General features: G+C 43.9%; 1 protein-coding gene and 1 non-coding gene across 2 annotated transcripts in view; one reads left to right on the top strand and one right to left on the bottom strand.

Moving 5' to 3' along the window:
- The window catches only part of LOC126266667 (glutamate receptor 1-like), a 438,813-nt gene extending 413,719 nt beyond the window's left edge, over positions 1-25,094 (top strand). Inside the window, exons 14-20 of the mRNA XM_049971086.1 lie at positions 3,791-3,989; positions 6,594-6,838; positions 15,137-15,245; positions 15,383-15,520; positions 20,510-20,584; positions 24,264-24,388; positions 24,616-25,094. Coding sequence (XP_049827043.1) covers positions 3,791-3,989; positions 6,594-6,838; positions 15,137-15,245; positions 15,383-15,520; positions 20,510-20,584; positions 24,264-24,338 — 841 coding nt within the window. The 3' untranslated portion in view covers positions 24,339-24,388; positions 24,616-25,094. The remainder of the gene's footprint in view (positions 1-3,790; positions 3,990-6,593; positions 6,839-15,136; positions 15,246-15,382; positions 15,521-20,509; positions 20,585-24,263; positions 24,389-24,615) is intronic.
- Positions 2,834-2,908, bottom strand: Trnas-cga (transfer RNA serine (anticodon CGA)). The gene has a single exon. It is a non-coding gene; the product is annotated as a tRNA-Ser (tRNA).
- Positions 25,095-25,297: the final 203 nt, after the last annotated feature.

Below are 25,297 nucleotides of genomic sequence, written 5' to 3'. Positions count from 1 at the left end.
GGAGATGCCGCGGGCAGTGGAGGGATAGAAAAACCGATAGTCACCCGCCGTACTGCGCAACAACCAGGAATGTTGGTCCGGGGTTCCAATTCTTTTCATAGCACATCCCTTTTTGCAGTCATCCACGGCACCCTACAGCAGACCGGTACTTCGACCACATCCTACACTCCCTTTTTTTGCTCTTCTCGACAAACAATCCCGGACACATTTCAGCAGGATATTTCCCACCCACACTCGGCGAGATTTCCTACTCCTTGTTTTTCTGCTTCCCTTGTCAGGCACGTTCGACGGATCTCTCTCTAGTTCAGATAGTCTGGAGCGTTAAGGAAAGGCCTTCCAATCGACTAGGGATTTTGATGATTTAAGGGCGCCAGTTCGACAAACCTTGGGATGATATCCGTCAGAAGTACATCCAACGAATCTGTCAATCCACGTCAAGCCGAATAACTGCGTGCATAAGGGCTAGAGGTGGACCAATGCCTTATCGACTTGCTCAATTTGTGAAGCTCTTTCTTTTCAATAAATGATCCAGTTTTTATGAGACTTTAATGATTTTTTTCTCTGTGCATGTAAATCATAGCTACAAATTTCCGTCCCATTCAGATGATTCCTTCTTGGCGCGGTGGTGCGTAAGTTTTTCTTATTTTTATTTTTTTTATTAAGAGCCTTACTGCACAGTGTATAGCTTTAAGTCGTAGCTCATAAAATATACATATAAAGGAGCTCACCAAATAAGTCAGTATGTCTGAGCAATTCGACTTTTCTCGTGATTTCTCTAGAAACAAGTAACAAATCAATCTCCAATGGCGCCTTCCACCAAATGCGAGCCTTTTGTACATGTAAGCTCATAGATTAACAACACAGACTTGCTGGAAATGGTATTAAGTTTGAGCAGTTCCCCATTGCGTCCAAGTCGCGCTTAATTGCTAACATATGCCCATGGATGTCCATCGACGAAACCTACCGTTGCTTAGCTGCAGGCAAAGAGGCCATATCGTTCTTTCGTGACAGCGCACGGGTCTGCTAAGAAGTAGGAGAAGCTTTGAGAAGAACTTGCACATCGCATCTGTCTGTTTTGCTCAGAATGGAAACTTTTTTTGAAGTGACTGGAACTAGAAGAGTAACTGCAGACACTTACGTTCGCATTACCATTGGTATAATGCATCGTTGATAGAAAATATGCGAAAGGCCATTAATACTCATAGGTGTCACTGAATACATAGAGGATATACTGCAGACAAGCTCTCCTGCTGCAACTGAAGTAGAATTTATCAGTAATAAATACAATATGTTGTCATCTTATTATGGTGCTTAAAGATAAATAAATGCTAACATTAATTCAAAAAAATTATAACTTATATTCAGTGTTGCTAAAAAAAAGACTTGTTTCACAAGGCTTCACCTGGGATGAATTTTAACTTACCTTCAGATAGTAAGATATTATCGTGGCACCATTAATAGGTTGACAGTTCGTATGGTTTGAGCGCTCGCATATTCATCTGGCGTTATATGTAAGAGCGAGAATATTAAGAAAAATTTATTGTTCAACACGACGTGGCACTGCAGTGACACTTCCACCGCTTAACAATGAGCCGCCAGAACGATGGATCTGATCTTGTGCTCCACCATTGGCTTCCAAGGGCTCTTGATAAACAGAACGATGTATCTGATCTTGTATTGCATCATTAGCTTCCGGGGTCTCCTGACCTCACGGTGCGTGATGGTTTGTTAGCAAGACGTCCGTGAAAGAATCTGCCGGTGTGCGTCTCCTTCCAACAGCTTTGGGGGACTTCCGCGCCCCAAAAAAATGGTTCAAGTGGCTCTGAGCACTATGGGACTTAACATCTGAGGTCATCAGTCCCCTAGAACTTAGAACTACTTAAACCTAACTAACCTAAGGATATCACACACATCCATGCCCGAGGAAGTGTGGAAAACACGTTGAACATTTGTGGACGATAAATGAATAGTGGATCCTGAACGCTACTGTTAAACGATCCCCAAGGCTACCCGTGCACTCTTGTAAAAGACATACGCTTGCAATACCGGATAGCTTTTTTGGGATCAAAACTTTTGCAGTTCTATGCATTAATTAAAAATTTACACATAATTCTGACTTTAGACGTATACAGGGTGTTACAAAAAGGTACGGCCAAACTATCAGGAAACATTTCTCACACACAAATAAAGAAACATGTGTCCGGAAACGCTTAATTTCCATGTTAGAGCTCATTTTAGTTTCATCAGTATGTACTGTACTTTCTCGATTCACCGCCATTATTTCATACGGGATACTACCTGTTGTGCTAGAACATGTGCCTTTACAAGTACGACACAACATGTGGTTCATGCACGATGCAGCTCCTGCACATTTCAATAAAAGTGTTCGTACGCTTCTCAACAACATATTCGGTGACCGATGGATTGGTAGAGGCGGACCAATTCCATGGCCTCCACGCTCCCCTGACCTCAACTCTCTTGACTTTCATTTATGGAGGCATTTGAAAGCTGTTGTCTACGCAACCCCGGTGCCAAAGGTAGAGACTCTTCGTGCTCGTATTGTGGACGGCTGTGATACATTACACCATTCTCCCAGGCTGCATCAGCGCATCAGAGATTCCATGCGACGGAGGGTGGATGCATGTATCCTCGCTAACGGGGGAGGTTTTGAACATTTCCTGTAACAAAGTGTTTGAAGTCACACATTGGTACGTTCTGTTGCTGTGTGTTTCCATTCCATGATTAATGTGATTTGAAGATAAGTAGTAAAATGAGCTCTAACATGGAGAGTAAGCGTGTCCGGACATGAAACTTCCTGGCAGATTAAAACTGTGTGCCCGACCGAGACTCGAACTCGGGACCTTTGCCTTTCGCGGGCAAGTGCTCTACCAACTGAGCTACCGAAGCACGACTCACGTCCGGTACTCACAGCTTTACTTCTGCCAGTATCCGTCTCCTACCTTCCAAACTTTACAGAAGCTCGGAGTGCTAGTTCTGCAAGGTTCGCAGAAGAGCTTCTGTAAAGTTTGGAAGGTTGGAGACGGATACTGGCAGAAGTAAAGCTGTGAGTACCGGACGTGAGTCGTGCTTCGGTAGCTCAGTTGGTTTGCCGGCACGGTAGCTCAGCGTGTTCGGTCAGAGGGTTAGCCGCCCTCTGTAATAAAAAAACTGAGTCAATCGATCAACAACGAACATAAATGGATGTCTTACGACGTCCGCCCCGAGTAGATGCAACGAACATATGCGGAAAAAAAAAAAAAAAAAAAAAAAGTTGGTAGAGCACTTGCCCGCGAAAGGCAAAGGTCCCGAGTTCGAGTCTCGGTCGGGCACACAGTTTTAATCTGCCAGGAAGTTTCATATCAGCGCACACTCCGCTGCAGAGTGAAAATCTCATTCTGGAAACGTTTCCGGACACTTGTCTACAAAAAATTTTCTTTCTTTGTGTGTGAGAATGTTTCCTGAAAGTTTGGCCGTACCTTTTTGTAACACCCTGTATAGTACATGTACGTCTAAAATCGGATAATTCTTTTCTGAGGTTCTATTTATCCATAATTCCATCTTTATTCGTGCAGAAGATTTAACAAGCAGAATTAACTGTTTTTAAACACTCTCAATAATGTGCCACATGGTGGAACTATGAGCGGAGGCAAGACTGAGTGTAGCATGGGCTTCATTGTCTATGACATCTATGAACGTTTCTGGTTTTACTCTCAGATGAAGCTCAGAGTGCAAATCTGTGTGAAAAGGTGGATCTCGAACAAAGGCTTGAGCCCTGCAGCGTGGTGCGCAGGTCGATCTCGGGCCGCATCGTGGGCAGCGTGTGGTGGTTCTTCACGCTGATCCTCATCTCGTCCTACACGGCCAACCTGGCGGCCTTCCTCACCGTCGAGCGTATGGTCGCGCCCATCAACAGCCCCGAGGACCTGGCCTCGCAGACTGAGGTCGAGTACGGCACGCTCTACCACGGCTCCACCTGGGACTTCTTCAGGGTAATACAGGACACGAGTTGCACACCTACACAGCTTAGTGTTTCTTACAAATATGATATTGATGAATGAGTACGTAATCGCGTCGTGTGTCAGAACCGGATACCACATAACGTTATTTCTCCCCTTTTCAGCAGCAAAATCCTCTGCTGTTATCGCTTCCTGTTACAAATGTCCGATGATATAAAAGAATTTATGAATAAACTTCTCTGTAGAATGTGATGCGTCTCCCAGATTACGCCCTCTTGAAATGGACTACTTAAAAAATAATGCAACCTAATGCTAATACAGTAAATATTAATGGAAGCACGTTTTCGCTTTCAATCTCTCACTTTTTTTCTAGTTTATTTATCAATTACGAGTTTTGACAATACTTTCAATCCCTGACGTATCTGCAGCAATTCGCCATTTGTGCCACTCAAATCGCCATGCCTTCACTCTCTTTTCGACCCTGCAACACCAAACTACGCCTGTACTTTGCCCTATTACGCTTCTTCCCTTCTTGTAATAAGACTCATTCACTGATTTCTGTCCTCTGTAGTCATTCCTACGATTATTCTGTTACTTGTCGCAGCTTTCGCTCTTGAAATTGATTTTTATTTATGAAAAATGCCGAGTTTCTTCACGGTTCAGAGTTCACTCTGAACTCTATGTTCCGCTTGCCTGTCTTGGTAAGTCAGTTGAATCATAGAAAGAAGACAGAAGCATCTCATTTTCAATTGGACCATCCTTAATAAAACAGGCCTTCAAAAAAACTTCGGCTTTATTACAGGTTTAGCTCTTAACTATTAATTCAGATATTACTATTCTTTCTTTATTGATCGCCTATTTCTACCGTCCACAGTTCCGTTCCGCAAACATATGGATTTGGATAATATCATTATTAATTCTCACCGCTGGCCGCGGTGGTCTAGCGGCTCTAGGCGGTCAGTCCGGAACCGCGCGACTGCTACGGTCGCAGGTTCGAATCCTGCCTGGGGCATGGATGTGTGTGATGTCCTTAGGTTAGTTAGGTTTAAGTAGTTCTAAGTTCTAGGGGACTGATGACCGCAGATGTTAAGTCCCATTGTGCTCAGAGCCATTTGAACCATTTGAACCAATTCTCACCATCAATCGATCTCTTAAAAAACGGGTCTTCGCATACTGTTCTTCTGATGTGGTCTTTCTTGAAATTTCGTCGCGGATTAAAACTGTTTGCCTGACCCGCAGTCGAATCTGGAGTCTTTGTTTTTCGCGGCCAAGAGCTCCACCGCCTTGAGCAATCTGGACACTACTCACCCCCTGCAATCACAGCTTCGCTCCGCCAGTGCTTCAGCCTCCGAGTCCTATTTGGTTCGGCACACGGACTTAATCTGCCAGAAAGTTTCAGCAGTGAACTTTTAATTTCGATTTATTTCTTGCTTATTCCTCACTGACCACTTTCACAGCCCAGAGTCCCGTGGTTCAGAGCTATGGAAACCTTTCTTTATCAACCACCGACCAATGCTTACAACAATAGGTGATTTTTTTCCAAAAAGGAAAACACATCTTCACGTGTACGCGCCTGCTAAAGATATACGTCGTTAGAGTACAATATATTCCCATAGAGAAAGCATGTTTCTCAGTACTTAAGGACAGAGGCGTGTAGACCTTGTATGGATGTGTGTGATGTCCTTAGGTTAGTTAGGTTTAATTAGTTCTTAGTTATAGGCGACTGATGACCTCAGAAGTTAAGTCGCATAGTGCTCTGAGCTACCACCTAGACCTTGTATATAATCCATCGATACTCTTTCTCAGCACCCTGTGCAAAAATGTGAAAGTATATCCGGATGACGGCCGTCATTTAAGGCCTGTATGCAAAGTTCCTTTTCAAAAAATGGTTCAAATGGCTCTGAGTACTATGGGACTTAACATCGGAGGTCGTCAGTCCCCTAGAACTTAGAAGTACTTAAACCTAACTAACCTAAGGACATCACAGACATCCATGACCGAGGCAGGATTCGAACCTGCGACCGTAGCGATAGCGCGGTTCCGGGTTGAAGCACCTAGAACCGCACGGCCACCGCGGCTGGCTAGTTCCTTTTCCTATTTATATTTTTCCGCTCCTGTTCCTCTTTACATTCTTCCGTTCCTTTTCACGGGTTGATCACAACGATTTTTGCGATAGCATCCCAAGAGCTGCTCGCACCTTTGTCGATCTCTAAGTCTGTTAATCTTATACGTTTGTGTTCATGTACTAAGTAACTTAGTCTCGTCCATTATGTTAACGTATGTTCCCACTTCTCCTACTTTCTTCCATAATTTAAAAGAAATTGTTTCAGCCCGTGATTTGTGCTTAATTTTTATCTACAACCAATAAAACCTTTAATCTTTTCTAGAAATCTCACTTACTTTTTGTAGATATTGTGTAAGTCTATCTGAAAGAGCACCGGCGTCTCATTTAGTTACCACCGTCATTCGAACGTTCTTTTATCGTCCCACTGATGCCCCTTTGCAATTAATTTGGAACCGATGAATATATTTATCCGACTGTCCTTTTTGTAATTTACTGTCATGCGTAACGAGCAAAAGTGTACCATCTGTGAAACAGGAGTGTTCTGTGTACGGACTGTATTGTTTTCGTTGCAGCGGTCGCAGATCACGCTGTACAGCAAGATGTGGGAGTTCATGAACTCACGCAAGCACGTGTTCGTGCGCACGTACGACGAAGGTATCCGTCGAGTGCGGACCTCCAAGGGCAAGTACGCGCTGCTCATCGAGTCCCCCAAGAACGACTACACCAACGAGCGGGAGCCGTGCGACACCATGAAGGTCGGCCGCAACCTGGATGCCAAGGGCTTCGGCGTCGCCACCCCGCTAGGATCGCCTCTAAGGTACTCCACGTGTGTCCCATCTGGAGCTACAGCTCACGGCCGCTTGCAGGGCCATGAATACTCTGATTCTGGTCTCTACTGGATTTTATTTACTTGCTACAACGTTTCACACGCTTGGTCACATGTACACTCATGCTTATAAATTAAGGATAATAGCAGAATGTGGTGCCACACAACGTGACACTACACAAAACTGGCGTTAATAGCCTAAGCGCGTAGAGAGCTCACACGACCCAGATCTGTAAGTCCACGGCATTGATGATAAGTTGAGAAAACTGTCCCGAAACACATGTGCTACAAAAACGCCACTGTTTATTGCGCACGTACCCCGACATGAATATGGGATATGATCACCATGCACACATACACAGGCCGCACATCGCGTTGGCATACTCGGAGCAGGTGGTCGAGCAGCTGCTGGGGTGTACCCTTCCATTCTTGCACCATTGCCTGTCGGAGCTCCTGAAGTGTCGTACGGATTTGAAGACGTACAGAGATACGTCAACAGAGAGCATCCCAGACGTACTCGATGGGGTTTAGCTTTCGATAACGGGCAGGTCACTCCATTCGCCTGATATCTTCTGTTTCAAGGTACTCCTCCACGATGGCATATCGGTGGGCCCGTGCGTTACCATCCATCACTAGGTGGGTGGGACCCACTGCACCACTAAAAAGGCTATATACTGATGCAAAACGACGTCCCGATACACCTGACCTGTTACAGTTTCTCTGTCAAAACCATGCAGGGGTGTTCGTGCACCAACCATAGTCCCACCCCACACCATCAATCCACGACCTCCATACAGGTCCCTTTTAAGCACATTTGGGGTTTGGCATCTGGTTCCTCCTTCACGCCAGATCAAAACTCGGCGAGAATCATTGTTCATACTATAACTGGACTCGCCGTGAATATAACCTGGGAACACTGTTCCTGTGACCATGTATGTGTTCTTGACACCAGGCTTTATGAGCTCTCTTGTGACCACAGGTCAGTGGAATGCACCTTGCAGGTCACCGGGCGAATAAACTACGTCTGTTCAGTAGTCTGTAGACTGAGTGTCTGTAGTTAACTGTTCCAGTGGCCGTGGTAAGGTCCCGAGAAAGGCTACCTGCAGTACTTCGTGGCCGTCTGCGGGCACTGATGGTGAGATATCGGTCTTCTTGTGGTATTGTGGACGTCCCGTACTGCAGCGCCTGGACACATTTCCTGTCTGCTGGAATCGTTGCCATAATACTGAGATCACACTTTATGACACACGGAGGACCCGTGCTAAGATCTGCTGTGTTTGAAGAGCCTCCAGTCGCCCTAGTATTCTACCCCTCATGACGTCATCAATATGTGTTTTGCGCCATTTTCAACACACAGTCACCATTAGCACGTCTGAAAACGTCTGCACACTTACTCGCTGCACCGTACTCCGATGTGCACCAACAAAGCTGTGGGTATGTGGACTGCTGCCAGAGCCACAGCGGGACGACCGCAAGGTCATACCCCGAGGTGATTTAACGCCGCAAAGCGCCCACCAGAGAATTGTTGCACCATGTTTCAGCGTTATCCTTGATTTATAAGTATAAGTGTATACATAAACCTAAAAAAATGGCTCTGAGCACTATGGGACTCAAGTGCTGTGGTCATCAGTCCCCTAGAACTTATAACTACTTAAACCTAACTAACATAAGGACATCACACACATCCATGCCCGAGGTAGGATTCGAATCTGCGACCGTAGCAGGCGCACGGTTCCGGACTGCGCGCCTAGAACCGAGAGACCACCGCGGCCGGCTACATAAACCTACATGGTAAACAAAAGCTCCGTCGAAAAGCTGTCAGAAGTGGTAGTAAGGACAATAACAAAGAAAATAAACGGTCCAGTAAGTGAATGCTCCAGTAAGAAAGATGACAATGTACTGGATGCTCTTAAGTTATGTAGTATACAGTCCATGTTTACTAAATGTTTTCCTTATTTTGTTCCATAGTACGACGTCTGAAAGTTTGTCGGTGGAGTTCTGCTTCACTGTGTAGAACTTGCAAGCAACTGTACTGTGCTACCAAGCAACTGCCTGTCCTTTTCCATTAATGTATGAAGAAAGTAAATGTTTACCTATGTGACTTTACACCTTACAGTCTCATATTATTCTGATTGTTCTCACAAATGCTTGGTCTGCCTCAAACAGAGGTGTTCCAGGATCAGCCAGCGGGATTTTCCAAGAACAACATTGTCTTCCTTTACTAAGATTCCCCTTAAAGACCAGCCAGATTCTCTGTCAACACTTACGGCCTCCATCGACCTGTTACGGTATCAGCGACTTGTCTGTACCTCTATTGGACGTTTACATCCTGTGAATTTAACTTTTTCTGATTTCTTTGAATTAGCATGCATTTATCTACACGGAAGTCGAACTTCTATTCAAATAGAAATATTGTCCAAGTCTTCTTCCATTTCCGTGCCACCTCCTAATGGTGTGACGTTCCTCTGGTTAACACCACCGTTAACGAAGACTCTGAGACTGGTGTTGACCATATCGCTTGTCTCTTGGAGACAAGGGATTTCAGTTTTTTTCTGTAGAACTTCCAAATTTTTGTATCACAGCTCATGTGTGAAGTACGTTATATTCAAAGTCGACTTAGAGGTTGTTTATTTCGCAACATTTCAGTTTAGGCCTTTGGGCCATTTTCAAGTGGTATCGCAGAAGATTTTGTTTCAGTATATGTCAGACTTTAAAATCCTCCGTCATGTATACACGTCCTTTACAAAATTTTACGTGACTGTTATAACAAATATGCATCTAATGAGTAACGTAGCTACAACGAATATTGCCTATGTTCGTCTGTGCAAATGGACTCGCTAAGCAACCTGAGCTGTCAGTAATCGGAATCTAACCTGCATAACACTGTGTGCGTGTTGTATGAGAGTCAGTTTCACTGTCGGTTAAGTCCTCAACAGATCTTTACATGAAAAACTTAAAACTAACATTTGGATAAGCTACCTGACTGCGTATTTGAATAAGAATTTACAAGTGATACAGAATATGACTTGTGCAACGGAATTTACTAGATTGTAGGACATGTTCTGGTGTGTCAGTGTGTCCTTTTTGGTTCTAATTTTTGCACTCACCTCTTTAGACGACTGCGTTTTTTCGTGTGGCTTACAGCAATTCGTGGCAGCATGCAACAGCAGCGGCTAAAGCTTCTTGTTACTAAGAATGAATTTAATAAAAAGGAGTTTGCTTGGTTCTTGTTAACTACTAAATAACTTGTAAGAAGGGATTTCATAAATTAAGTTTATTTATAAGCTTCATAAATCATTATAACCAAGTATTAACAATGGCGAAATGCCTCACAATGATTGTATAAGTACCAATAATGGCTGAGTGCCAGATTAACAAATTATTTATTAAAATACTTGACGTAAGGTTCGGCTGAAGGCCATATACTGAACATAGAACAGACAAAATTAATACACGGCTGGAGGCCTCACGCAGTACTTGCAACGAAAGACGATCACAAATACAAAACAGTGGTGCTTAGAAGTGTTCCAAGGGTCAGCCTGGGGAGGAAACTCTAACAACAATTTATGTGAGACAGACAGCCAAGCGTAATACTAAATAATCGGATGGCAACCCGACCCAGGGACGGCTGAAGGACCGACCAACAACCTAATCATTTCCGTTCGCCCGACCAACGGCACGACAGCCGAAAATATCAGCGACGACGAAGATACCAGCACCACTAAGTCTTCAAATGCTGGCGTCTAAATAGAGCCAAGGCACAATAACCACTCTATAATATGAACAAACACAAAGGCTGTCGAACTATAAGCCGTGCCGGACAGCATCAACACAGCGAAGAAACATACATTTGCTGTTCTGTCACAACCGACCGACTGACTACTCCAGTACGCAGAAAGCATTCATCTGCTGAGTGGAAATCGCAGAAGCTACACACAGTTCCACGTAAACACTTGCACCAAGAACTCTGACAATTCTAAAACCAGTCACCGTGGAACAACAGGGAGAAATGACAAGTCGACACACACAGAGTTTCCGTAAGCGATCGGCGACCAAATACACGTCGTCTGATGAGACGACCAATCGACGGTCGTCCCCACTCAAGTCATGTGTGTCGACAACGGTTGGCCAAGCCATGGCTATCCGCATGTCACTGCTACACCGATCCCGACTCCCTTGATATCCGTTCGCAACTCGGACACAGGACGACCCGGAGACCCTGGCTCGGACCCAAACATGCAGAGGGAACACCTGCCCATTGGCCACCCGATGTCTCTGCACAGGGGAGGAACCGAATCACGTCCGGCACGATGGCCAACTGACGAGGCCCAGGAACGATCAAAAGACCAAATACACGTCGCCCGATGAAACGACCGACCGAACGATCAACCAACGATCGTTCCTGCTCCAGTGTCCTTCCGTCGGACAGTTCACGCGTGTTGCCAACGCTCAGCTGTCCGCACCTCACTGGCGCTCCGTCCCGACTGAACTCCCGACACACGACGACCCGGAAACACTAGCGGTCGCCCCAGAGATAGTACGAGAGTGCACTTTTCGATAAACACTGGTGCTGCCACTCACGGGCAAGCAATCCAGCAACTTAGTCACGCCAATAAATTGAATAGGAAAAGTGGCGACAGTGCCGTAAAGACAAGTTGACAAGCAATAAACGGCTTGAACCAGAGCGGCGCCTGTTTCAGGGATATGACGGGAACGATCGTTCAAAGCAAAAAACGGGCTCTAAAATGCATACCATAAAAGCTATGAGCACTTGCACAGTAGAAGATATGTGTTTCACCGAAGGTGAAAAAGCGACGAAATAAATACTTGAATAATTGACGTATTATGTAATGAACAGTCATAACACCTATCGATGGGTCTGGGTTGGGACGCTCCGTTGGTCTTAGAATCTTTCCTATCACTTGTTGTTTCTTCCTAAAAATTAGCAAATTGCAAGTGAAGTTCCACCACGTTTCAAAGTCCATGTGAAACTATATGTCTCTATGACGGGTGCGTAAATCGTTTCAGAGTACCGGAGGAAGGCATTGGCATATCACTACAACAGAACTACGTCTTGTAAAGTACTATAGTGTTTAATTCAAACATTGCGTCTAAATCAGTTTGCTTCCTTTAATTCGTAAAAAGTACAACAAAAGTTACAATGAAATGAACACCCTTAGGTGCTTACATGCGTTGACATACGCCAACGGGGATAGATGAAAATGTATGCCCCGACAGGGACTCGAACGCGGGATCTCCTGCTTACATGGCAGACGCTCTACCCATTTTTTTAAAAATCTCACTTTTCACTGTATTGGTCGATGAATTGGTTATTGGCAGACGTCCGATAACAGCCGTTCAGGTCCTTCGTTGATCCGTTCACTCAGTTTTTTATTACAGAGAGTAGCTAACCCTGAGACCGAACAAGCTGAGCTACCGTGCCGGCGCCCTTCTGAGCCACCGAGGACACAGAGGACAGTGCGACTGCAGGGATTTATCTCCGGCACGCCTCCCGCGAAACCCACATTCTGAACGTACTGTCCCGCACTACATTCGTAGGGTCCCCGCCCATTATACTCATTACTCGCGGCGCGTTGCCGATTTCCTCAATAGTTCGGGCACTGTTTGTGCATTCGCACAGAAGAAGAAGATGGTCAAGTGGCCGGTGAGCCTTAACTATAGATATACTGTTCTTTCGGACATGTCCGAAAGAACAGATACCATCTTAGTACATACAACAAAAGTGCTTTTATGCCAAGTGGTCTTAGCGGTTATACTATCGAAGCGGCAGTTCGTCGAATAGTGCTGGTCGTCGCAACTCACACAATGTAATTAAGCCCGAACTCTGATTAAGATTTGCACTACAAGGTGAGATGGAGTACTGTGTCATGTCGAGAGATGTCAGTGCAGAATTTTGGGACCGAAACATTTCGTAATTAACACTGTCAATACGTGAAAGAATTCATAACATTTCCTGCAACTGTAGAAACCGTGCAAGGCAAAAACGTGTGTCGGAAACCGGAGGGCAATCTGCTTAGATAGTGCAGCACATTGGCAATTCCCTATCGAGAAAATATCAAATGGACTTCTAAAGACTTTTCCGTCTTTCTACAATGAAAGGAGTAAATGTAATTTTTGCACCACTGTCCAATCCATGATTAAAAAAATAGTTAAAGCGATATTCATACGTAAAATACCGAAAAAAGGAGAAATTTAATGAAAAGTTCCAAATAAAATTGTGACAGAAGGAGACAGTTTTTAGATTTTGAATTGTATTGAATTTGAGGTGTAGATGATGTGGAACAACAACGGAATCATTGCCCCAAATCTCGATGGGAACTAATGATTTTCAATCTTTTGCTGAAGACAAACTTGATTTGAAAATCTTAAATTTTTATTCTTAAATAGATTTTCTAGAGCAGTAATACACACAGATTCTCTTTGATATATATTGAAGAGTTACCATTCTGGTATATTAAAACATTAGATTATATACACTCCTGGAAATTGAAATAAGAACACCGTGAATTCATTGTCTCAGGAAGGGGAAACTTTATTGACACATTCCTGGGGTCAGATACATCACATGATCACACTGACAGAACCACAGGCACATAGACACAGGCAACAGAGCATGCACAATGTCGGCACTAGTACAGTGTATATGCACCTTTCGCAGCAATGCAAGCTGCTATTCTCCCATGGAGACGATCGTAGAGAAGCTGGATGTAGTCCTGTGGAACGGCTTGCCATGCCATTTCCACCTGGCGCCTCAGTTGGACCAGCGTACGTGCTGGACGTTCAGACCGCCTGAGACGACGCTTCATCCAGTCTCAAACATGCTCAATGGGGGACAGATCCGGAGATCTTGCTGGCCAGGGTAGTTGACTTACACCTTCTAGAGCACGTTGGGTGGCACGGGATACATGCGGACGCGCATTGTCCTGTTGGAACAGCAAGTTCCCTTGCCGGTCTAGGAATGGTAGAACGATGGGTTCGATGACGGTTTGGATGTACCGTGCACTATTCAGTGTCCCCTCGACGATCACCAGAGGTGTACGGCCAGTGTAGGAGATCACTCCCCACACCATGATGCCGGGTGTTGGCCCTGTGTGCCTCGGTCGTATGCAGTCTCGATTGTGGCGCTCACCTGCACGGCGCCAAACACGCATACGACCATCATTGGCACCAAGGCAGAAGCGACTCTCATCGCTGAAGACGACACGTCTCCATTCGTCCCTACATTCACGCCTGTCGCGACACCACTGGAGGCGGGCTGCACGATGTTGGGGCGTGAGCGGAAGACGGCCTAACGGTGTGCGTGACCGTAGCCCAGCTTCATGGAGACGGTTGCGAATGGTCCTCGCCGATACCCCAGGAGCAACAGTGTCCCTAATTTGCTGGGAAGTGGCGGTGCGGTCCCCTACGGCACTGCGTAGGATCCTACGGTCTTGGCGTGCATCCGTGCGTCGCTGCGGTCCGGTCCCAGGTCGACGGGCACGTGCACCTTCCGCCGACCACTGGCGACAACATCGATATACTGTGGAGACCTCACGCCTCACGTGTTGAGCAATCCGGCGGTACGTCCACCCGGCCTCCCGCATGCCCACTATACGCCCTCGCTCAAAGTCCGTCAACTGCACATACGGTTCACGTCCACGCTGTCGCGGTATGCTACCAGTATTAAAGACTGCGATGGAGCTCCGTATGCCACGGCAAACTGGCTGACACTGACGCCGGCGGTGCACAAACGCTGCGCAGCTAGTGCCATTCGACGGCCAACACCGCGGTTCCTGGTGTGTCCGCTGTGCCGTGCGTGTGATCATTGCTTGTGCAGCCCTCTCGCACTGTCCGGAGCAAGTATGGTGGGTCTGACACACCGGTGTCAATGTGTTCTTTTTTCCATTTCCAGGAGTGTAGTTTTAATATATATAGCCTTAATATGCCCTAATGATAATTCTTCAAAAATATTAAAAAAACGTTTCATGATGTGTTTTAAATGTAATTGCACTGATAGTCTGGATACAACAAAATGTAAATATATTTTATAAATGATGGTTTGGAGCAGTAAGAATCTTTGGATTTCTAATTAATTTGTGACTATTTTTATTCAATTGTGACAAGTAATGTTTTTATTCGTGTAAATGAATAATACTTTGAAAAATATTTTATTTGTTATTCACAAACAATGAATTATAATTTTTATCCGTATTTGTTATTCGTCCTTCGAATAAATTTTGTCCAACTCTGCTTGATGTCAGAAGTAACTGTCTTACGTCTGTATTGCAGGGAGAAAATAAATTTAGCAGTCCTTTCTCTGACCGAAAATGGTGAGCTAACAAAACTTAAAAACCGTTGGTGGTACGACCGCACGGAATGCAAGCATAGTGACAAGCAGGTAAGGCGGCATCAATGACGCATAACGTAGGCTTACCTTTCGATTTTTAGTGGAGCTAAGAATTTGTGTTAAACAGCATAAGTGATGTTTCTCATGAGCCTTAAATCTACGATACCCTTCTAATGTCTGTTTTGTAGGATGCATCTCGAAATGAACTTTCACTGAGCAACGTCGCTGGTATATTTTACATCCTGATTGGAGGGTTGCTATTTGCTATGGCTGTGGCTCTGTTGGAGTTTTGTTACAAATCTCACGTCGAGGCGTCTAAATTGAAGGTGAGTCGTCACATTTTGCCTTATACTACAAGACAAAGTTATACTTCATACATTATAGCCATAGATTTCAAAATACAAGATGAATCACAACATCACCGTTAAACTTTTTGAGAGGGAACTTTTGAGTGTTTTGCTACAAAGGACCCACAGTCTCCAACGGGTCTTTAGAGAGCATACACGTTTGTGACCACTATAACCCAGTTTCTGTGAAATCCAATAACCAAAATGTAGGACGCATGAAACAAAGTAATGCAAGAAACTTCAGACGAAAAATTGCTGTGATGCGTTTGCAATTCGTGTCGTAACAGCTCAGCATGGTGTTGTTGTGCCAGTCTTCAGTTGTTTTTAATGAACCCATACACGAGATGCTTATCGCTTAGCTCTTTATCAGAGTAAAACTATCCAGAGTACTGCTGTGTACCACGGTTAACGCTCAACTAACACAGAAGAAGAATAAAATCCTACACAGAACCGAGCAACGCAGAATGCGAACTTGAGAACAATGAGTTAAAGAGCGCAGTAGTCTTGTCAACAGCAGGTACCGTCAGCTAGTGGAAACAAGATACAAAGTTCATACCGTCTCCATATGCACTATTGTGGCTTGTTTCCAGTGCATTACAGATACGGAGCTAGTTGATAAAAGAAACCGAATACACACATCAAAAAAAAAGTTTTCCATCACCTCGTTTCCAAGAGTTCCGGAACCTGGGCAGAAAACTGGAATAGAGATCAACATTAACATCATTTCCGCCCTTTTTATTGCTCGTGGAAAACACACATTGCATGTTGTTCCACTTACAGCGAGACGTACAAAAGTGGTTATCCAGATGGCAGTACACATTGGTACCTCTAATACCCAGTGCCCGTCCTCTTGCATTGATGCATACCTATATTCGTCGTGGCATACTGTCAAATGGTTCATCAAGGCATTGTTGGTCCAGATTGTCCCACTCCTTAACGGCCATTCGGTGTAGATCCCTCGGAGTGATTGGTGGCTCACGTCTTTCATAAACAGCCCTTTCAATCTATCCCAGGCATGTTCGATGCAGTTCATGTTTGGAGAACATGCTGGCCACTCTAGTCGAGCGATACCGTTATCCTGAAGGAAGTCGTTCACAAAAATGTGCACGATGGGAGGTGCGAACTGTCGTCCATGAAGACGAATGCCTCGCCAAGATGCTGCCCATATGGTTGCACTATCAGTCGGAGGATAGCATTCACGTACCGCACAGCCATTACAGCGGCTTCCATGATCACCAGCGGTGAACATAACACCACCCCAAAACAGCAGGGAACCTCAACCTTGCTGCACTCGCTGGACAGTGTGTCCGATTTTTGTCTCGTTAAAGGCATATGCGACACTCATGGGTGAAGAGAACATAATGCCAATCATGAGCGGTCCATTCGGCATGTTGGTTGGTCCATCTGTACCGCGCTGCATAGTGTCGTGATAGCAAAGATGGACCTCGACATGCACGTCGGGATTGAAGTTGCGCATCCTGCAGCATATTGTGCACAGTTTGAGTCGTAACACGACGTCCTGTGGCTGCACGAAAAGCATTATTCAACATGGTGGCGTTGCTGTCAGGTTTCCTCCGAGCTGTAATGGCTAGGTATGGTCATCCACTGCAGTAGTAGCCGTGTCGGCCTGAGCGAGGCATGACATCTATAGCCCCTGTCTCTCTGTATCTCCACCATATCCGAACAACATCGCTATGGTTCACTCCGAGACGACTGGACACTTCCCTTGCTGAGAGCCCTTTCTGCCGCGCGGGATTAGCCGAGAGGATTAGCCGAGAGGTTTAGGGAGCTGCAGTCATGGACTGCGCGGCTGTTCCCGGAGGAGGTTCGAGTCTTCCCTCGGGCATGGGTGTTTGTGTCTGTCCTTTGGATAATTTAGGTTAAGTAGTGTGTAAGCTTATCGACTGATGACCTTAGCAGTTAAGTGCCATAAGATTTCTCACACACACACTGAGCCCTTCTTGGCCCAAAGTAATAATGCGGACGCGATCGAACCGCGGTATTGACCGTCTAGGGATGATTGAACTACAGACAACACAAACCGCGTACCTTCTTCCTGGTGCAATAACGTGAAATGATCGGCTGTCGGACCCCCTCCGTCTAAAAGGCGCTGCTCATGCTTGGTTGGTTACATATTTGGGAGGGTTTAGTGACATCTCTGAACAGTCAGAGGGACTGTCTTTGTGATATAATATCCACAGTCAACGTCTATCTTCAGGAATTATTGGAACCGGGATGATGCTAAACTCTTTTTGATGTGTATTTCTGCAATGAGCCACCGATGGCCGCGGGTCTCTAGTACCATAAGACTCAGAACGCAATTCTGAACAGTCTCTTGAGTTCCGATAAGTCTGAAGTATGGGAACATGAAAGTCATAATTAGTCAATATGAGAGAATCAGAAAGTTTGTAGTAATTACCTCTCAAATTTTAAGGAAAGTGAATTGGGAAGTACAGAATAAAATCTACAGAACTCAAGCCTTATTATACTAGTGCATGGAGTAAATAGAACAATTGTTTTTCCTTCAGGTGTAATATTAGTAAATTTCCTCTTAACCTAGATTCATCAGTCAAACAGCGAAGCAAATCATGCCAGGTATAGCGACAGTAAAAGTAAGGACCCTAAATTTCCTATAAGATAATCGGAATAATGAAGCCATAGATTGTGGGTTGTGCAGGCAATAATTTACAATATCTGCCATATCTGTGTCGTTTATACAATGATCTAGCTGTCGGAAGTATAGCAATTTTTGGCTGGGCTCGGTCCAGTCGCCCGCCTACAATCACAGCTGACATCTCACTATCTTTCGGGAACTAAAGAATACAAAAAACTAAGATTAATAACGTGGCAGAAACGTTACGAAGATCAGAGAGGAGGCTCACGTAAATATCAGAGGGTAACTGTGATACCGTGTGTCCGCATAAACTCAGCCTTGAACGTCGTCCACCTGTGCAGTCTTTTGCAATGGTGCTATACTAGTACGACGAGGAAATTTCATTACGAACGCAGTCACAGACACTGTTCCACTGATCAGTTCACTGTGAATTGTAAGAGAAATTACGTATATAGGACTGAAGTTAATACTGCAGCAAACAGGTGTGAAACTGTCATTCTGATCTGCCAGCTTTACCATTCTGCCGTTGTGTATTCGATTTGTTACCATCGAATACAGGAATCCGTCGGATGTGACGGTTACGGCAGCAAGGTGGAGGAAGTTACGGAACACTCTTTGTTATTCATCAAGCCAGAGACAGGTGGGCGCTCTCATGTGCCTTCGTGCCGGTACAGTGGACGTGGCTGAAGACCACGTTCGCAGTTCTGAGGCAGCGCACTTACTCAATGCTGTGTAAGAGTGGCGATGGTGGATGTAACGGACGGGAAGTTGGAGGTACTGCAGCATTCTTTCAAGCCGTGACAAATGAGATTAACATAGGCGACTGTGGCTGGGCGATGGCTTCACTGTACTCCATTGGCAGTCTTATGGTGTCCCTATGTTGTCGAACTTCGGACTGCCGGCTGGAGGAGGCCATCTGGTAGTGGTATAGGGTACCTACCGCCACTCACCATACGATGGCTTCCGCAGTAAGTTAGGTATGTAGACGTAGACGTTGAACGGACACACACGTCTGCGCTTTCTGTCGTTGAATTCTTCAGTGACCCCTTCACTGCTGTTTGTGGTACCCTCGCGCTGTCAGGCGCCTGTAGCATGCGTATCAGATTGATGCGATGTGCCATTACCAGAATCTTTCCAAACGTTGACCTAGTTTTTGGGCAGTTTTTGGGGTGGCTGTGTTGTCAGATACATGACTTTGGGACGATTAGTGAATTCTTTGGCGTCGCGGTATTCCGAGTGCGCCGCAACGTGTGAAACAGACCTGCTCATGCGACAGTATGAAAGAAATTGATACCCATCTTCAGAGAAAGTGCTTAAGACTGTTATGTCCTGAGCCTAGACATTTCCTCGCGGTTCTAGGCGCGCAGTCCGGAACCGTGCGACTGCTACGGTCGCAGGTTCGAATCCTGCCTCGGGCATGGATGTGTGTGATGTCCTTAGGTTAGTTAGGTTTAGGTAGTTCTAAGTTCTAGGGGACTAATGACCACAGCAGTTGAGTCCCATAGTGCTCAGAGCCATTTGAACCTAGACATTTCACGTAATTTAACGTGGTGGGGAAGAGGGAGGAACACTATTAGAAATCACTCCAAATGTAGCTTAAAACGAAACATTCACATTTAAATGTGTGACATTTTGTTACTACTTTGTACATCCCGTTGTAGCTGACGCTTTCAGTGACCACCCAACCCCGTCAGATCTGGAAAAAGTATACAAAGAAAGTCTATGTCCCGCCTTAAAAACATGTCTAGACTGTGCCAGAGTTCATGTTGTTGAATAACTGCAGGTGTTTGTAGTCCTTTAGTCATTCTTCATAGATGAAGAACCACAATAGCTGTTAAACGAAACTTTATTGAATCATGTTCAGATATAGATCTGTGTATGGTAATGGGGAAAAATTGAAAACCGTATTGTCTGCAGCCCAAATTACAAAAGGTTGCAGTAGGTAGTGGATAGGATCACTTACGATCTATTCATATAAAGTCCAGACCGGGTTGAAACGTATGGCCCAACGTTCTCAGTCAAATTACAAAGGAACGGTAGTCAGGTAATAAAATCGGCGGAACGATGGAGTCGACCACCCCGTATAGTAAATATCCGTTGTTTATTACATCTCTTTTTATTGTGAGGTACATACAACGCTTTTTAAATTACTTTTTCCCCATTTTCTCCTAGATAAATACCTGAAGTCGTTTCAATCAAAGATCATTTAACAGGTGTTCCGGTTCGTCATTTATCAGAATGTATTTCCATAGCTGCGGCTTCCCACAGGATAAAGCATATGGTTCAGTGTTTAAACGTAACTTTTTCTATTGAAAGAAATTTAACTTTTTTTGATAATATTTCTTTCTTTACAGATGTCACTGTCTGATGCCATGAAAGCGAAAGCAAGGTTGACAATTGGAGCGGGGATCGATTTTAACAATCAAAGGGTAAGATTAGCTAGATCCTTTTGTGAGTGGTACTTCATGCAGTGAAGCTCGGAATACATTACAAGGAATATCAACGCTTGGTGCAACGATCTATTAGAAGGAGATACGGTCTGAAACTCTATTGAGAATACGATAACGTGCTAGTTACCTTATTCGTGCACAAACACTGGACAAATTCAGTAATTCTGTTTCTCGAAATGCGTTCAGATCTCTCTCTCTCTCTCTCTCTCTCTCTCTCTCTCTCTCTCTCATCTCCATTCAACATGAATACATAAGTTACTGGACATGTCAACATTTAGTTTTCTAGTTTTGTGTGTAGACCATTTATGGTACGAGAAATTAATACGGTAAATTTGTTGAAATGCTGCCTCTACATCCTAATAGTTATCTGATAAGGCATCGTCAGTAGTTTCTACATGACATAGTAGAGTATGAAACTCAGATTTTTTTTCATGTATGGTTACTGAGTAATAGAAGATGCTGAAATACTTACTTACTGATTACACAGTGAAAAAAGCTAGGGGAAGCTATGTAGGAGAAGGGTTTGTACCTTGGGCATGTTTTCTTGTACTATCACAGCAGACACAATAGTTGTGTTTTTGAGGTACTTATTTAACTCTTTCATTCAAATGAATCACAATACATAGTCACTTTTATGCGTATGTAGCATTTCTGTATCCTTAATTTCTATTACCATACCGTAAATGTCTATTAAAAAGTAGGTTGGTCTCTGTTCATGGTGCAGTATCACCAAATATCTCAAGGCAGGACTTTCCTCTTTAGTAAATGGTTAACATAACCTAAAATAATATAATGGCAGCGCAACTCACATGATGTTTATTAAGAGAATCGTCTGTTATAATTACTCACCATTTAACAATATTTGTGTGCATACAGTTGGCATAACATTAAATTAAGAAAGAACACTTACTTTTTCATTAAAAAAATTATAAAGAATTATATGTGCAGGAAACTGACATAATTGATGCTTGCTAATGTAACAGCAGCTGACTATACTCATGTCATAGTAAACAACTTTTGGCGTGGAAAAGACTGAATTTAGAGAGTAAAGACTAGAGATATAAGACTGGCTCGAGGTAGAACTAGCCAGCTCAATGTAAGTGTGTGTTGTGTATGTGTGTGTGTGTGTGTGTGTGTGTGTGCGAAAAATATAAGTGATGGAAATTATGGTAGCTGCAGCTAACTACTGTTCTTAACTGACTGAGATTAATATGGAAGATTGTTATGAGCACGATATATGTTTAGGCAATGAGATTGTGCGGGAACTAAGAGAATCGTAGCTTTTCGCTTATTAATATATAAAGTTCAACCTTCTAACATTGAATTCACTGAATATACATTGCCAATAGATCGTTGTTTCTGGAGCTTCTGACTTCAGGATACACTGCCCGATAGAAGAAGTGAAGCACTTGGAACTCATGGTCTAATGTAAATCTAAATTCGTACATTTATAAGCCATCGACGGGTCTGTAAATAATCAGAGACGAAATATTCTGTGACAGAAGGGTAGTAGGAGTAATCCATTTAACTACAGACCTATATCATTGACGTCGGTTTGCAGTAGGTTTTTGGAGCATATACTGTATTCAAACATTATGAATCAGCTCGAAGGGAACGATCTATTGATACGTAATCAGCATGGCTTCAGAAAACATCGCTCTTGTGCAACGCAGCTAGCTCTTTATTCGCACGAAGTAATGGCCACTATCGACAGGGGATCTCAAGTTGATTCCGTATTTCTAATCAAGCTGCGGAGCTATGGGGTATCGTCTCAGTTGTGCGACTGGATTCGTGATTTCCTGTCAGGAAGGTCGCAGTACGTAGTAATAGACGGCAAATCATCGAGTAAAACTGAAGTGATATCAGGTGTTCCCCAGGGAAGCGTCCTGGGACCTTTGCTGTTCCTGATCTACATAAATGACCTGGGTGACAATCTGAGCAGTTCTCTTAGATTGTTCGCAGATGATGCTGTAATTTACCGTCTAGTAAGGTCATCCGAAGACCAGTATCAGTTGCAAAGCGATTTAGAAAAGATTGCTGTATGGTGTGTCAGGTGGCAGTTGACACTAAATAACGAAAAGTGTGAGATGATCCACATGAGTTCCAAAAGAAATCCGTTGGAATTCGATTACTCGATAAATAGTACAATTCTCAAGGCTGTCAATTCAACTAAGTACCTGGGTGTTAAAATTACGAACAACTTCAGTTGGAAGGACCACATAGATAATATTGTCGGGAAGGCGAGCCAAAGGTTGCGTTTCATTGGCAGGACACTTAGAAGATGCAACAAGTCCACTAAAGAGACAGCTTACACTACACTCGTTCGTCCTCTGTTAGAATATTGCTGCGCGGTGTGGGATCCTTACCAGGTGGGATTGACGGAGGACATCGAAAGGGTGCAAAAAAGGGCAGCTCGTTTTGTATTATCATGTTATAGGGGAGAGAGTGTGGCAGATATGATACACGAGTTGGGATGGAAGTCATTACAGCATAGACGTTTTTCGTCGCGGCGAGACCTTTTTACGAAATTTCAGTCACCATCTTTCTCTTCCAAATGCGAAAATATTTTTTTGAGCCCAACCTACATAGGTAGGAATGATCATCAAAATAAAATAAGAGAAATCAGAGCTCGAACAGAGAGGTTTAGGTGTTCGCTTTCCGCTCCCTGTTCGGGAGTGGAATAGTAGAGAGATAGTATGATTGTGGTCCGATGAACCCTCTGCCAAGCACTTAAATGTGAATTGCAGAGTAGTCATGTAGATGTAGATGTAGAACGGCCAGTAGAGTACGTTAGCGTCGTGTATTTAATGTTGTCATCAGGCTCACTATCGTCGGCGAGTATGCTCACGTACTTCCAATGTTTTGGAAAACCACAGCTGTGTTCCATCTGGTGTCGTGGGTTCGGAAGACATGGAGGACAACCTCAGGTCACGGGTGGCAGTGAGTGAAGGAGCTTGGACGGCACAAACATACGTCACGGGACCTCTGTGTCCCTGCGTGTTATCTCTCATATGATATTACAGTGTTGCCAATTTACTACAGGGCAATGCTCGTCCACACGTGATACAACTCTCCATGAACTGTTTTCGTAGTGTTTGGTTTTCCTGTGACCCGTACGATCCCCAAATACGTCCCCGAGACAGCCTGTGTGGGATCAGCTCGGACGTAAACTCCGTGCTAGCACCATGTCCAAAATAGTAAGGGCCAGCTACAGCACTTGTGGGTCACTTGGCACAAAAGATAATACAACGGCCTTATACCCGTCCCAACCGAATCAGTGCATGCGTCGAAGCCAAAGAGGATGCAACGTCATACTGATAAGTGGGACAGGACTGCTGATCTCTTTGTAAGTTTGACTCGATTATGTAGTAACTGCAGTAACATCACATACCCTCTCAGCCTGTAAGGTTTGATTTCATTTCCACCTCACCTTCTGGGTCTTTAACATTTTGTCAGGCAGTGAATTTTGATCTCGACACTCAGTTAACTTTGGAGACTCAGTTTTCTTATTGTTAATACCGAAATAAACCCATATCACCAAAAATAAGGAACCACGAATTGTAGCTATACATGTTCAGCAGTGGCACTAAATAGTTGATATCATTAACTTATATAACAAGTAATTTATCCCTCTTTAATTATGTGTTCCTCTTTTCAGTACTACACGCCAACCCACCAGATAAACAGCATTGATAATGATCAGCTGCACAGCAACACACATACTCAAGTTTAATTGAGTATTATGTACTTTTATATCTGGATGTCATAAAAATGAACAATCTGGTTTGTATCACAATTACGTAATTTTACGTTATTGTTCTTCCCTTGTAAATACCATTTCAGTCTGAATCAGTTCATGTAAATTTATACTTAACAACAACTCACAAAAGTTAGAGGGTTAATGCATGTCTGTGCTGATCATAATGTAGAATATTGTTGTTGTTTACCTCTGATTGTTTCACTGGCGTTAAATGTAGATGTCTCGGCATATCCAGTAGTTTATGTTTCAGAACTACACTGCACTCGTCAAAAAAGAGGACACTTCAACACGACTAATCAAGAAATGTTCTACGCAGATATATTTGTATCTCAGCGACTTGCGATTGTTTACTGCTCCAGGAAACGGTGCTTCGCCTGTGAACCACAGAGTGCGCGTTCCTAGAACTGTATCAGAGGACACTGGTCGACTTCTACAACTTTTTCCAAAATACAAATCAAAGAGACAATTTGTATGCAACTTATTTACAAAATGTTAATTAGAAAAGGTTAGTTAGTTGAGTACTTTCAATCCTCAACTTACTTGTATTCCATTTATTCTTCAAAGAAATTTTATTAGATGCGTTGTGTGAGTTAAAGTCATGAGATGCATACAAATTTTTTCTTTCAAATATATCATAGCCTAGGGAAAAGATGCTTGTGTTTCATTGTACAAAGATATTTTTGACAAGCTGTAAAAAATATTTTAAATAATAAGAAATTTTTACATGGATTATCAGCTTGCTACAGAAATGCTCCTCCCTTGTTCCTTTGAAATAAACACCCGACATGCTGAGGCAAAGTTTGAACCCCACACTCCCTTAATATCTACTCTCCTACTGGAGGTAGCATCGTCTCGCCATTCACAAGTCTTTTAATGAACTTGGAACGGAAGTATTAATGCACGCTTCTTAGTACAAATCGACTTGCTCTCTT

This window comes from Schistocerca gregaria, chromosome 4 (genome assembly GCF_023897955.1).
Source record: "Schistocerca gregaria isolate iqSchGreg1 chromosome 4, iqSchGreg1.2, whole genome shotgun sequence".
NCBI classification, from domain to species: Eukaryota; Metazoa; Arthropoda; class Insecta; order Orthoptera; family Acrididae; genus Schistocerca; species Schistocerca gregaria.
The sequence above is the reverse complement of the archived record's forward strand: the minus strand, read 5'-3'. Positions and strand labels throughout refer to the sequence as shown.